General features: G+C 45.4%; 1 protein-coding gene across 7 annotated transcripts in view; it reads left to right on the top strand.

Annotated features, from left to right (window-relative positions):
* The window catches only part of LOC126106309 (echinoderm microtubule-associated protein-like 2), a 790,720-nt gene that overhangs the window by 626,055 nt on the left and 150,616 nt on the right, over positions 1–14,049 (top strand). For all 7 annotated transcript variants that reach the window (XM_049912530.1, XM_049912534.1, XM_049912533.1 and 4 more), the window contains one exon: positions 12,544–12,792. In XM_049912530.1, coding sequence (XP_049768487.1) covers positions 12,544–12,792 — 249 coding nt within the window. The remainder of the gene's footprint in view (positions 1–12,543; positions 12,793–14,049) is intronic.

The following is a 14,049-nucleotide window of genomic DNA, read 5'->3' as shown; positions in this document are numbered from 1 at the left end:
TTTATTATTTGAGATGCTTTGCACACACATACAAAAACTCAAAAAGTTTATTTAGGCATTCACAAATGTTCGATATCTGCCCCTTTAGTGATTCGGCAGACATCAAGCCGATAATCAAGTTCTTTCCACACTCTGCGCAGCATATCCCCATGAATGAGTTCGAAAGCATCGTTGATGCGAGCTCGCAGTTCAGGCACGTATCTTGGTAGAGGAGGTTTAAACACTGAATCTTTCACATAACCCCACAGAAAGAATACGCATGGGGTTAAGTCGGGAGAGCGTGGAGGCCATGACATGAATTGCTGATCATGATCTCCACCACGACCGATCCATCGGTTTTCCAATCTCCTGTTTAAGAAATGCCGAACATCATGATGGAAGTGCGGTGGAGCACCATCCTGTTGAAAGATGAAGTCGGCGCTGTCGGTCTCCAGTTCTGGCATAAGCCAATTTTCCGCGGGCTACGCGGGAAACTTGCCCGCACGCGTTCAACCGTTTCTTCGCTCACTGCAGGCCGACCCGTTGATTTCCCCTTAAAGAGGCATCCAGAAGCTTTAAACTGCGCATACCATCGCCGAATGGAGTTAGCAGTTGGTGGATCTTTGTTGAACTTCGTCCTGAAGTGTCGTTGCACTGTTATGACTGACTGATGTGAGTGCATTTCAAGCACGACATACGCTTTCTCGGCTCCTGTCACCATTTTGTCTGACTGCGCTCTCGAGCGCTCTGGCGGCAGAAACCTGAAGTGCGGCTTCAGCCGAACAAAACTTTATGAGTTTTTCTACGCATCTGTAGTGTGTCGTGACCATATGTCAATGAATGGAGCTACAGTGAATTTATGAAATCGCTTCAATCATTTGTAATAGCCCTGTATGTCGGTAGCAGGTGCCATGCATCCTGCATTTTCGGTGTTACACGTTCACTTCGATGACGGCGTTCGTGGAGACGATCACCGGCCTATTGTAGCAAAAATGTGATTAACCCGAAGAGCCAACACGTTCCCATTGATCGATGGTCGAATCCCAATGGTCTCGTTCCCACTGCAGCCGTAACTAATGATGTCGTTGGGTCAACACATGAACGCATAGCGGTGGTCGGCTATGGAGTTCCATGTTCAACAACGTACGATGAACGGTGTGCTCCGAAACACATGTGCCTACATCATCTTTGTGCTCTTTCGGCAGAGATGCCACAGATTACACTCTATCCTACTTTACAGAGCAGAGAAGCCTCCGAACCCCCCCCCCCCCCCCCCCTGTCAAGAGTGGTGGACGCCCACCCTTTCAGCACCCAGACGTAGTTTCACTGTCCTTCTACCTCTTTTCACAGATGCTCACGACATCAGCACTTGACCATTCGACCATCTTCGCCATTTTCGAGGTACTCGTTCGCAGGCTGTTTGTAATAATAATTCGCTCTCAATAGATTTTTCCCCCATTTTCAGTCCATATTCGCTAGGGTGATTTCCGTCCGTGTCTGTTCCGCTTACATTCTTTCGTTACCGCGTCACTTGTCCATAATGCCACCAGGTGGCATCCAGAGTCACGGTCGGCAGTGGTTATAAAGTTTCGGCTGGTCAGTTTATTACCTATTTCAACATTTCAAGGTCCTCGTTTACATTAAGCACACACAGTCTGTACCCTGGGGTTCAGTTGTAACAGCATATTGAATTCAGGTATGAATTGAAGCTTGATATTTACTTTCCATCTAAGTATTTGTGCACTAGATTTTGGAAGACATGTACAGACTGTGGGGAAATTACGAACTGAGGAACTGAGATCTCCCTGGAAGTGGCTTGAAGAAAATGGTGGCCTCCCGCCCCTCCAATGAAGAATGTTACTTTAAACAAGAAGTTCATGGTAATCTGGTGAAAACTTGATCATTGTAAAATTTCTGACATTTACCTCCACGAATGTCAACTTTTAGTTTGGTAGTGAGCCTCTGAAATACTCACCGTCCATTTTACAGTAGACTAGAATGCTGAAGCGATGGAAGTTGAGGTTACGGTGTGGCATTCCTTCAGGACCTTCCAGTTTTTATCTACATCTAGGTGATTAGTCTGCTATTCACAATAAAGTGCCTGGCAGAGGGTCCAGTGAACCACCTCCATGCTGTCTCTCTACCGTTCCACTCTCGAACGGCACGCGGGAAAAACGAGCACTTACATTTTTCTGTGCGAGCCCTGATTTCTCTTATTTTATCGTGATGATAATTTTTCCCTACGTAGGTGGGTGCCAACCAGTGTGCAATTTGTGGTTTTACCAGGGGGGGGGGATGTCTTAGGGAGTTAGTATAATTATATATGTTACTAGCTTGGACTGTGGCGTTACCCATGGTTAAACATTTATAAATAGATGTTAAGGCCGAAACTCACTATTCACGCGTATGCACTATCCCTTGTTGTATCTTTAAAAGTACGTTATAGGTAAAGCTTATTTACAAAATCATCTACATACAGGTATACGAGGGGAATTAAAAAAGTAAAGGCACATTTGTGAAAAGCTGTATTTTTTCTGATGATAGAAAACTGAAACATGCGTTATTTTGCTACGTAACCTCCCTGAACTTCAATGTAGTTTTCCCGAAGTTTTACGAGTTTTTTTATTTCATCAGATAATACGTTTATCGGTTGCATCTGTAACAAATTTTGCACCGCAGCAATGACGCCTTCATCACTTTCAAATCTTCTTCCCTGTAGTGCTTCCGTTAAGGGTCGAAACATGGGAAAATCGCTTGGAGTCAGGTCTGGACTGTATGGTGGATGTTCCAGCACCTCGAATCTGAACTCCTTTATTGCGTCGGCTGTCCGTTTGGCAGAATGTGGGCGAGCATTATATTGCTGCAGGATGACACCTCTTCACAGTTTTCCACGTCGTTTGGATCTGATTGCAGGTTTTCGTTTCGTACGCAACACATCACATCCACCATACAATACAGACCTGGCTCTAAAGCCTCGTTTACGCTGGGGCGACGTCTTGCAACATTGTGGCATGCTACGGAAATGTGTCGTGCGTCGTCGTGTCATTTAGTTCTAAATGTTTCGAATGCTTAACTACTACATAACACTTTTTCCAAATTAATAAGCAAACATATTAATAGTATTAATAGTAAACTTTCAGTGTTCGGCTCCACAAATTTAAATTATATGTAAAGTTTTACTCCAGTGCGTGGGAAATAAACATCCCAGGTTGGGATGCATACACTAAAACCAGAGGAGGGGATGGTCTGATGCAGAGGGGGGAAATCCCCCCCCCCATCCCCCCCTGCAAATCGCACACTGGTGCCAACAGAATGTTTTCGCAATCGGAGGAGAAAACTGGTGATTGACATTTCATGAGAAGATCCCGTCGCAACGAAAAACGCCTTTGTTTTAATGATTGCCACTCCAATTCACGTATCATGTCTGTGACACTATCTCCCCTGTTTCGCGATAATACAAAACGAGGTGGCCCCATTTGTACTTTTTCGATGTCATCAGTCAGTCCCACCTGATGGCGATCCCACACCGCACAGCAGTACTCCAGAATAGGGCGGACAAGCGTGGTGTAAGCAGTCTCTGTAGTAGACCTGATGCACCTTCTAAGTGTTCTGACAATGAATCGCAGTCTTTGGTTTACTCTACCCACAATATTATCTATGTGGTCGTTCCAATTTAAGTTATTTGTAATTGTAATCCCTAAGTACTTAGTTGAATTTACAGCCTTCAGATTTGTATGACTTATCGCGTAATCGAAATTTCTTTTAGTACTCAAGTGAATAACGCCACACTTTTCCTTATTCAGGGTCAATTGCCACTTTTCGCACCATACAGATATCTTATCTAAATCATTTCGCAGTTCGATTTGATCTTCTTATGACCTTACAAGGCGGTAAATGACAGCATCATCCGTAAACAATGTAAGACGGCTACTCAAATTGTCCCCTATGTCATTAATATAGATCAGGAACATTAGAGAGCCTGTAACACTTCCTTGTGGAACGCTCTGTTTTACTCGATGACTTTCCGTTTATTACTACCATCTGTGACCTTTCTGACAGGAAATCACGAACCCAGTCGCACAACTGAGGCGATACTCCGTAGGCACGCAGTTTGTTTAGAAGACGCTTGTCAGGAATGGTGTCGAAAGCCTTCTGGAAATCTAAGAATATGGAATCAATTTGACATCCTCTGTCGATAGCATTCATTACTTCGTGAGTGTAAAGAGCTAGTTGTGTTTCACAAGAACGATATTTTCTGAATCCGTGCTGAATATGTGTAAATAAATGGTATTTTTTCAAGGTAATTTATGATGTTCGAACACAGTACATGGTCCAAAATCCTACCGATAATCGGTTAGTGATATGGGTCTGTAATTCAGCGCATTACTCCTACTTCCCTTTTTGTGTATTGGTGTGACTTGAGCAGTTTTCCAGTCTTTAGGTACGTACCTTTCAGTGAGCGAGTGGTTGTACATAATTGCTAAATCGCGCGACTGCTACGGTCGCAGGTTCGAATCCTGCCTCGGGCATGGATGTGTGTGATGTCCTTAGGTTAGTTAGGTTTAAGTAGTTCTAAGTTCTAGGGGACTGATGACCACAGATGTGTAGTCCCATAGTGCTCAGAGCCATTTGAACCATTTAATTGCTAAATATGGAGCTATTGTATCAGCATACTCTGGCCTTGCGTTTATTAAGTGATTTATGAAGAAATGGCGTTAGTGTAACTAGTGAGCGTTCCTACAGGAATGAAAAAATTGTGCTTTGCACGCCTGTGGAAGCTAATATCAGAGAAATGGGAGAGACAGCTTTCCGCAAATGTTTCTAGAGAAAGTGTAGGGACACAGCACTGAAAAGCTGGTTTGTCGTAAGATAAACAGATGTCAGGGGCATGCATACATGCTGCAATCTCAACATCAATGACAGCGTCTTTTTGGCCCTTACAGTTCTCAGTGCCTCAGTTGATTGCATTGTTTTCATGCCATTGGGATCCGTGTTCGGTCACTCCTTAGTGACCTCGAGTCTTTGCCTCTTCCATCTGCTTTTCATGTCCACCCACATACACCACCTTGGTGTATTCGTCGGCCGCAGCTTCGGCTGGACCTCTCACAATGGCAAAAGGATTCAGTTCCTCCTGCAGTCTTGCGCCGCCAATTTCTTGCTCTCCTAGACGCATCCTGTGACTCGGAGATTATCTATACAGATGGCTCGGTGGTTGATGGCTGTGTGGGGTACGCTTACGCTCATGCGGACTATGTAGACCAGCGCTCCTTGCCGGACGGCTGTAGTGTTTACACCGCAGAGCTAACAGCCATTTTTCGTGCCCTTGAGCGGATTCGTACCAGCACTGGCGAGTCTTTTGTCATTTGCAGCGACTCTGTCAGTAGTCTACAGGCTCTTGACCAGTGCTACCCACGCCATCCAGGAGTCCGTTCATGCTCTTGAACAGCGTGGACGTTCAGTGGTGTTCATATGGACCCCGGGACACGTTGGGATAGCGGGAAACGAACACGCCGACATGTTAGCTAAAGAAGCCACCCGCAACCTGCCGTTGGAGATCGGCCTCCCGGCAACTGATCTCCGATCGGTGTTACGCCGTCGGGTCTTTGGGATGTGGGCAGACGAATGGCGCACTCTGTCTGTACCCAACAAGTTGCGGCGTGTAAAGGAGACCATGACCGTGTGGGGTTCCTCCATGCGGGCCTCTCGCAGGGATTCTTTTATTCTCTGTAGGCTCCGCATTGGTCACTCTTGGCTGACGCATGGTCATCTGCTGCGTCGAGAGGACCCCCCTCATTGTCGCTGTGGTGCGAGTATGACGGTGGCCCATATATTGTTGGAATGTCCTCTTTTAACCGCCCTCAGGCGAACTTTTAACCTCCTGGGTGATTTATCGTGTCTTTTAGCTGACGATGTCTCTATGGCAGATCGTGTTTTAGGTTTTATTCGAGCAAGTGGCTTTTATAGGTCCCTCTAATGTTATTGCGTCACCCTCTTTTGTGCTGTATCTTTTACTGTGTTTTGTGTTGTAATTCGACTCCACCCTAATCTTTTAGGCTGGAGGTTTTAACGTGTTGCAGAGTCGCTGGCTCATCCTTTTATTTTCGTGATCAGCCAGCCACAGTCCTCTGCTGTGCAGTTTTAATTCCTTCTGCCTTTGTTCTCTATGTTGTTTTTGTTGCTGTGCTCCGTTTTCCGTGTTGTCTTACCATTGACCATGGGGCTTTTCTTCCCCCGGAATTATAATTTTAGTGCTTCGCCTGACTGGTGGATGGTTTCACTGTGCTGTGTGTGTTTATGAAACAAGGGACCGATGACCTCTGCAGTTTGGTCCCTTTAATCCTCAAACCAACCAACCAACCATGAAAATTAATCTTTACTTTCGGGACACGCTGTACATTCTGGACGCACGTCGTATCTTAGCTGGCAGGTTAGATACCGCCCGGCCATAGTGCAAACAGTGTTGTCATGCAAGGCCTCGGCGCGGCCCTGGTAGCCAGCCTTGCGGCACCGTACAGTGTGAGAGGACGCAGCAGTCGGAGCAACTGTGGTCGCATTAGAGCAGACCACGACCCGAGCAATTACGGGGGGGGGGGGGGGGGGGGGGGAGGGCGGGGGGGGGGGGACAGCTGAACAGCTAGGACCAGAGCCAGGTGGCGTGAGGCACGGACAGAGCGGCAGTGTGCACGCGATGTCAGGCCGCCAACTCCACACGTGGCGGACGGGCTGAAGGTCTGGGCCGCGGAGAATCGCTCGCAGCTGCAACGGGCTTAAACGATCACATTTACGACTGCACCGAAGTTCCGGTCTGCCGGTACAGGCGTGCTCGCGCGCGCCAGAAAATGCTACCTTGGCTGACACTTCCGGGGAAGAAGCGGAACTGGATTCTTTACACAGGTGTCAACTGAGGAATTCGCTGAATTTTATGAAGCAAAGCCGTGTTTACCGAAAGTCGAAAGTGAGGTGTACCATGATGGAGGAAAGTGAGAAGCTGCTTACAGCCAGCTGACGGAAGAAAGCTACCAACAAGCCTGCTACATCTCCATCGTCGTTTACATACATAACCGGGAAAGCACCAAATGGGATGTACCACTTTTCCTGATCCGCTCGCAAATGGAGCGAGAGAAAACCGACTGTCTAGTGTCTCCACAAGAGACTTGATTTCTCTCGTGTTCGCGGTCCTTCACGTGAAATGGGCGGGAGTAGAATCGTTCTGTAGTCAGCCGCAAATACCCGTTCTCTAAACTTTACTTACTAGTGTTCTCGAAAAGAACGTCACCTTCGCTTCACGGATTCCCATTTGAGTTCACGGAACATTTCAGTAGCACCAGCGTGGTGATACAACCTACCGCTAACAAACCTAGCACTACGCCTCTGAAGAGCTTCGATGTCTTCCTTTAATCCCATCTGGTGCCGATCCCAAACACTCGAGCATTACTCAAGAATGGGTCACATTAGTGTTCTGTAGTACACTCCTTTAGAGATCAGCTGCACTTTTCTCTAACTGCCAAAGTCGACCACTAGCCTTCCCTACGACCGACCGCACTGCTAGTTCCTTTTCATAACGCTTCGCAATAGTACACCTAGATATTTAATCGGCCTGACTTTTGTATCCCGCCTGGGTAGGCAGCGCGTGGATCTGTTCCTGTGAACTGCTGCTGCAAAGTAGGCCAAGAGTGAAGGACGCGAGTAGGAGCAGGAAAAGGCGAAGTACTTCGGTACTGAAAGCAAAGTTAAAGCACCTTTACCGGTGTATAAACATATACAAACACATTACTTAAGGGGCTCCGGAACGCCCTATACTTGCAATGTTAAAATAACGCTTATAAATTACATCTTTCCTCTCAAAGTATTTCAGGTAGGAAGTTGAACTTTTTACAGATTATTTATTGGAATATGGGCTACAACTTAACACAGGGATTTTACAAAATTTTAGTTCAGTTATTAAAGATGATTTTTTTTCAATTGTAATGAAAATTCACAACATTTTTTTGCAATTTTTTATTTATATATTCAAAAATATACAGTTTTTTGGAAAAAGGCTGTGTTAAATTATGCAGAAGGTACTGTGTAACATTTACTGAAAGTTTGAAACAAATATGTTTGGAAGATCCTTAGAAAACATGTAATTAGTATGAGAAAATAAAAGTTTTGGGAATCGAGCGACAAAGATTGGATTAACTTTTTAGTGCATTCCAGGTCCATAGGAGGGATTATCTTCATCCTCTGCAAACTCCTCCTCCAGCTTCCTCTTGTTCCTCCTCCTGTTTACTCTTGCTTGTATTTCTAGACTCTTTACAGCCCTGTCTGCAGCCCGAAGGCGTTCCTTGTCTAAAGCAAGCATCGCTCGTACCATGTTAGAACCTATCTTCATTCCCATATTTCTAAATACCTGGCTCCTTACAATGTTGCCATCATTGAAAGTCGCAACAGCATCATACACACCAAAGTGAAGTGTTGCTATTCCAACAAATACAGTCTTGGGGATTCTCGACCATATAACACTACTTACACTTTCATTGGGGTTTTGAGTTTTTCCGTGAATACACTTTTTCAACAGTTCAGTTATTATTATTATTATCATTATTATTAATTATTATTAATAATTAGTTAATAATAACACCATTTGACAGCAGTTTAACAGCGCCACAGTGGGTCACGCCCATGTAGAACACATTTCAAAAAAAATTTAAAAATAGTTGTAGTCTTCGGAATTGAATAAATTATACATCTATTAAAAGGTAATAGTCTGCAGATTCAGAAAACGCAAAAAAGTAAAAATTGAACTTTTCATGATTTTGAGCCTTTCTGGAGCCCCTTAACTTTTGGTACAGATGAGCACGTAGGTGCGAAGCCATTCATATATCGAAGCTGACAGTTACTAGAAGTTAAAAAGCCACAGTCTATAATGGCTGACCCCCCCCCCCCCCACAAGTAGAAGCTAAGTTACTAGGTTGTCTGCTCTTGATCAAATGGGCTGAATGTGGAGTGGCGCTCCACAGCGTCGGCTGGAGGTCGCTGTGGTCGGCGTTGTTCGTCTGCTCTCGTAGTGCCAACCTACCAGAGCTCACCTACGTTGTGGCATCGTAGCTATCGCTACCACACTGACTGTGTAAAACAGAACAGTTGCTAATGCTGTATTCGAAAAACTACAGGATTGTTTTTCCTACTCAGCAGCACCAAGCTACAACTTTCTACATATGGAGCTAGCTGCCATTCATCACACGAACTAAAATTTTTCTCTAAGTCATTTTGTATCTTCGAACACTCACTCGATGACGACTCCTTCCTGTAAACCCTCGATTCTAGGATTGTATCACAACTGCCAACAATGTACCAAGCACGGATTCTCTGCTCGTACGCACGTTCGAGTTCCGTATTGTGGAAGGACAGCTTTTACCCTTTGCTTACTATTTATGACGCACAGGTTCCACAATAGGCAATCGGAGAACTGGTGGGAATTTTCTGCGTGATATTGCCATGTACCAGCGTCCCACAGGTAAATAGAAGCCTCCTAGCGATTTACAGAATTGTTATAATACAGATTGCACCTGCAGGTTATGCTGTCTTCGAGTTTCACTGTTAACTGTCCGTTCCGTACTGTCCCATCCAGTTAGCCGGCTCCTGCAGACAGCCAACCCAGTGAACGGATTTGCAAAGTTCCCGGACTATTCGTATCGATGAATTCCACGCACGTATTGACCTTTCCCGTTTTTTCTCACTTTATTATGATCATTTCTCTATGTAGGTGAGCGCCAACAAAATATTTTTACACTCAGAGGAGAAAGTTGGTGACCAAAATTTAATAAGGAGATCGTACAGCAATGAAAACGCCTTGGTATTAATTATTGCCACCCGAATGTGCTTATATATCTGTGGCACTCTCTCCCCTATTTGGCGATAAGACACAACCAGCTGCAGCTCTCTGGAGTCTTTCGATGTCCTCCGTCAATCCTATCAGATGCGGATCCGTCATCTAGTACGAACGGTGACCTCTCTGACAGGAAATCACAAATGCAGGTGCACAACTGGGACAATGCCCCACAGGCACGCGATTTGATCAGAAGTCGCTTGTGAGGAACGGTGTCAAAAGCACTCTGGAAAATATAAAAATATGGAAGCAGTCCGACATCCCCTGTCGATATTACTTCATGAGAAGAGTTAGTCGTGATTCACGAAATTTTCTGAATCCGTGTTGGTTACTTCTCAGTCCTTTCTTTCGATGTAATTCACAATGGTCGAAGAGAACATTTCCTCCAAAATAGACTTCCGTACTGTCCCATCGAGTTAGCTGGCGCCTGCAGACAGCCAACCAAGTCTGGCGTAGTAGTTCAGCGAATTACACCCATTTCCTTTCTTGGATATTGGCGTGAATTCTGCAACTCTCATTCTTTTGGTACGAATCCTATGTCGAGCGAGCGGTTGAATATGATTGCTAGGTATGGAGCTATTGTATCATCATACTCTGAAAGGAACCTGACTGGTATGCTATCTGGACCGGAGACCATGCCTTTATTAAATTATTTAAGCTGCTTCGGTACGCCTAGGATATCTACTTCTACGTTACTAATGTGAGCAATTGTTCTTCATTCGGATTGTGGAATATTTACTTCGTCTTCTTTGGTGAAGGAATTTTGGAAAACCGTTTTTAGTAACTCCGCTTTAGTGGCCCTGTCATCAATATCATCATTATTGCTGTCTCACAGTAAAGTTATTGATTGCTACTGGTGTCTTTTACACACGACTAATCTCTCTGGGATTTCTGTCAGGTTTCGAGACAGAGTTCCGTTGTGGAAACTATTAAAAGCATATCGCATTGAAGTTTGCGCTGAATTTCGAGCTTCTGTAATACTTCGCCAATCTTGGCGGTTTTGCGTTCTTTCAAATTTGGCAATGCTTTTTTTTCGTTTCTTCTGCAACAATGTTGTGGCCTGTTTTGTGTAAAGTGGTGGATCAGTACGATTTCTTAATAGTTTATTTTGTATATGTACAAGGCATGTGAGAAATGTAGTGAGACAAACAATACTGCAAGCGATATAGCAACACTGTGTTGTTCTGCTTCTGTGGACCGATATGTTCATCCCTTCCAGCTGTCCAGTCCGAGTTCCAGCTCCGTACAGCCATCATGTGACATCTGAGAGCACAGTAAGTGAAGTTGTGTTTACATTGTGTGCTACGAAAATGGAACAGCGGAATTTAGAGCAACATTATGCCATCAAGTTTTGTGTTAAACTTGGGGAATCCACGAGTGTGACCTTTCAAAAGTTGGAACAGAGCTATGGGAAACATTCCTTATCAAGAGCACAAGTTTTCCGCTGGCACAAATCATTTTTGGTAGGCCGAGAACACATTGAAGATGAACCTCGCTCAGCGAGACCTTCAGCTTCAAAACCCACTTGTGTGTGGTCCAGTGGCTAGCGTTGCTCCCTCTGGATGACAGCATGCTGGGCTCGATTTCCAGCTGGGTTGGGGATTTTCTCCGCCCAGGGACTGGGTGTTTGTATTGTCCTCATTTCATCATCATCATGATTTGTGACAGTGACTATATTGGACTGTGTAAAAAAAATTGGACTGTGTAAAAAAAATTGGACTGTGTAAAAAAAATTGGACTGTGTAAAAAAAATTGGACTGTGTAAAAAAAATTGGACTGTGTAAAAAAAATTGGACTGTGTAAAAAAAATTGGACTGTGTAAAAAAAATTGGACTGTGTAAAAAAAATTGGACTGTGTAAAAAAAATTGGACTGTGTAAAAAAAATTGGACTGTGAAAAAAAAATTGGACTGTGTAAAAAAGACTGAACTGTGTACAGGTGCTGATGACCGTGCAGTTGAGTGCTCCACAAATCAAACATCATCAAACAGGTCGAATGTATGCGTGCTCTTGAGAGATTTTTCCTCCAGGGCAAACTGAGTGTTCTACAAATATTTCGCTGAAAGGGGCAGGAAAAGGGTGACTCGTGTTAGACCGGATATTGCAGACATGCGGGTTCAGCATTGTGACAACGCCCCATGTCACACAGTCACTTCCATCATGGAATTTTTTATCTCACAAGGCATTTCTGTTGTTCCAAAGCCCTCATACTTACCTGATATGAGTCTGTGTGACTTTTTTCCTGCTTTGAAAGTGGAAAAAGTCTTAAAAGTACGTCATTTTGGGACTCTGGAAAACTTTCAAAAGACTGAAATTTTAAAAGACCGTACCAGTTGGAGCCTACTACCAAGACTAGGCCAGTGTATAGCAGTGTACAGTTGCCGAAGGGAACTGCTTCAAAGGCGACAATATTGTTGTTTGAAAAATAGTATACCTTTGATAGGTGAAAAATGAGATATATTACTTTCATCGCACATCTTGTTCTTACGAATAACACTGCACATCCCATCCTCCTAGTGTTGGAAAACTAAACGGCAGGAAATGTTCTCTTTGATGTTGTTGCTTCTGACTACGACAATTAAAATACCCATCCCCTGATGTCTTTCACTCCGAAAAAAATAGTGAATGTGATGAGGAGACGAGGCTGTGACGTAAGAGGTGTGTAGTGTAATGCAGTGCTGCTGTTGTGTGTTGCAGGCGACATGATGGAGGCGGACGGCGAGTCCCTGCGGGAGCGCGTCTCGCAGCTGGAGCGACGCGCGCTGTCGCAGGCGGACGAACTGGTCTGCCTCCGCGCCACGCTGGCGGACGCGCTGCGCAGGTTGGCAGCCCTGGAGGCCCGCACTGGCCAGCCTGCTCCCTCCGCCTCGCCGGCCATCACCACCTCCTCCTCCTCCAGCGGCAGCCAACAGCACCACGGCACCCTCACCAGGAACGGCGTGCGCGGTCAGTCCCCATTATTTACATACTAGCCAACTTGCCATTGTTTCGCAATTGCTAAATGCGATGGTTATTTGTAAAGTTCTACGCAGTGTAAGATAATTAATTTTACAAACTAGTTTTACGTGCCTTCAATACACAGAGGTGGCAAAAGTCATGGGATACATCGTAATATCATCTGGGACCTCCTTTTGCCCGGCGTAGTGCAGCAAAGCGATGTGGCGTGGGCTCAGTAAATTATTTAAAGTCGCCTGCAGAGAATATTGAGCCATGCTGCCTCTGTAACCGTCCATAATTGCGAAATTGTTGCCGGTGCAGGATTTTGTACGTGAACGAACCTCCCGGTTATGTCCTATAAATACACCAGTAACCGAAGACCTGGCTGAAAATGATTTACAAGTTCGTGGCGCGGTAATGCTGGAATTCAATATGGTGTTGACCCACTCCAAGCCTTAATGACAGCTTCCACTCTCGCAGGCATACGTTCAAGCAGGGAATGGTAGCCAATTCTTCGCGGAGTGCTGCACTAACGACAGGTATCGATAACAGACCTGGCACGAAGTCGCCGTTCCAAAACATCCCAAAGGTGTTCTACAGGATTCAGGGCAGGACACTGTGCAGGCCAGTCCATTATAGGAATGTTATTGTCGTGTAACCATTCCGCCACAAGCCGTGCATTATGAAGAGGTGCTCGATCGTGTTGAAAGATGCAATCGCCATCCCCGAATTGCTCTTCAACAGTGGGAAGCAAAATGGTGCTTAAAACATCAGTGTAGGCCTGTGCTGTAATAGTCCCACGCAAAACAATAAGGGGTGCAAGCTCCCTTCATGGAAAAACACCACCACACCATAACACCACCACCACCTCCGAATTTTACTGTTGGCACTACACGCGCTGGCAGATGATATTGACGGGACATTCGCCATATCTACACCCTGCCATCATATCGCCCCGTTGCGTACCGTGATTCTTCACTCCACAACGAGGCGTCGTTTGGCATTTACCGACGTGATGTCCGCCTGCTTAGCTCGGTGGTAACATGCTCGCCTCCCATGCTAACGGGCCCGGGTTCGATTCCCGACCGGGTTGGAGATTTTCTCCGCTCAGGACTGGGTGTTGTGTTGTCCTCATCCTCATCACCGGCGCGCAGGTCGCCCAGTGTGGCGTCGAATGAAATAAGACTTGCACTTGGCGGCCTAACTTCCCCGAATAGGGGCCTCTGGCGAACGGTGCCATATGCTCATTTCCATTTTTTACCAACG

Source organism: Schistocerca cancellata, chromosome 10 (assembly GCF_023864275.1).
Source record: "Schistocerca cancellata isolate TAMUIC-IGC-003103 chromosome 10, iqSchCanc2.1, whole genome shotgun sequence".
NCBI lineage: Eukaryota > Metazoa > Arthropoda > Insecta > Orthoptera > Acrididae > Schistocerca > Schistocerca cancellata.
The sequence above is the reverse complement of the archived record's forward strand: the minus strand, read 5'-3'. Positions and strand labels throughout refer to the sequence as shown.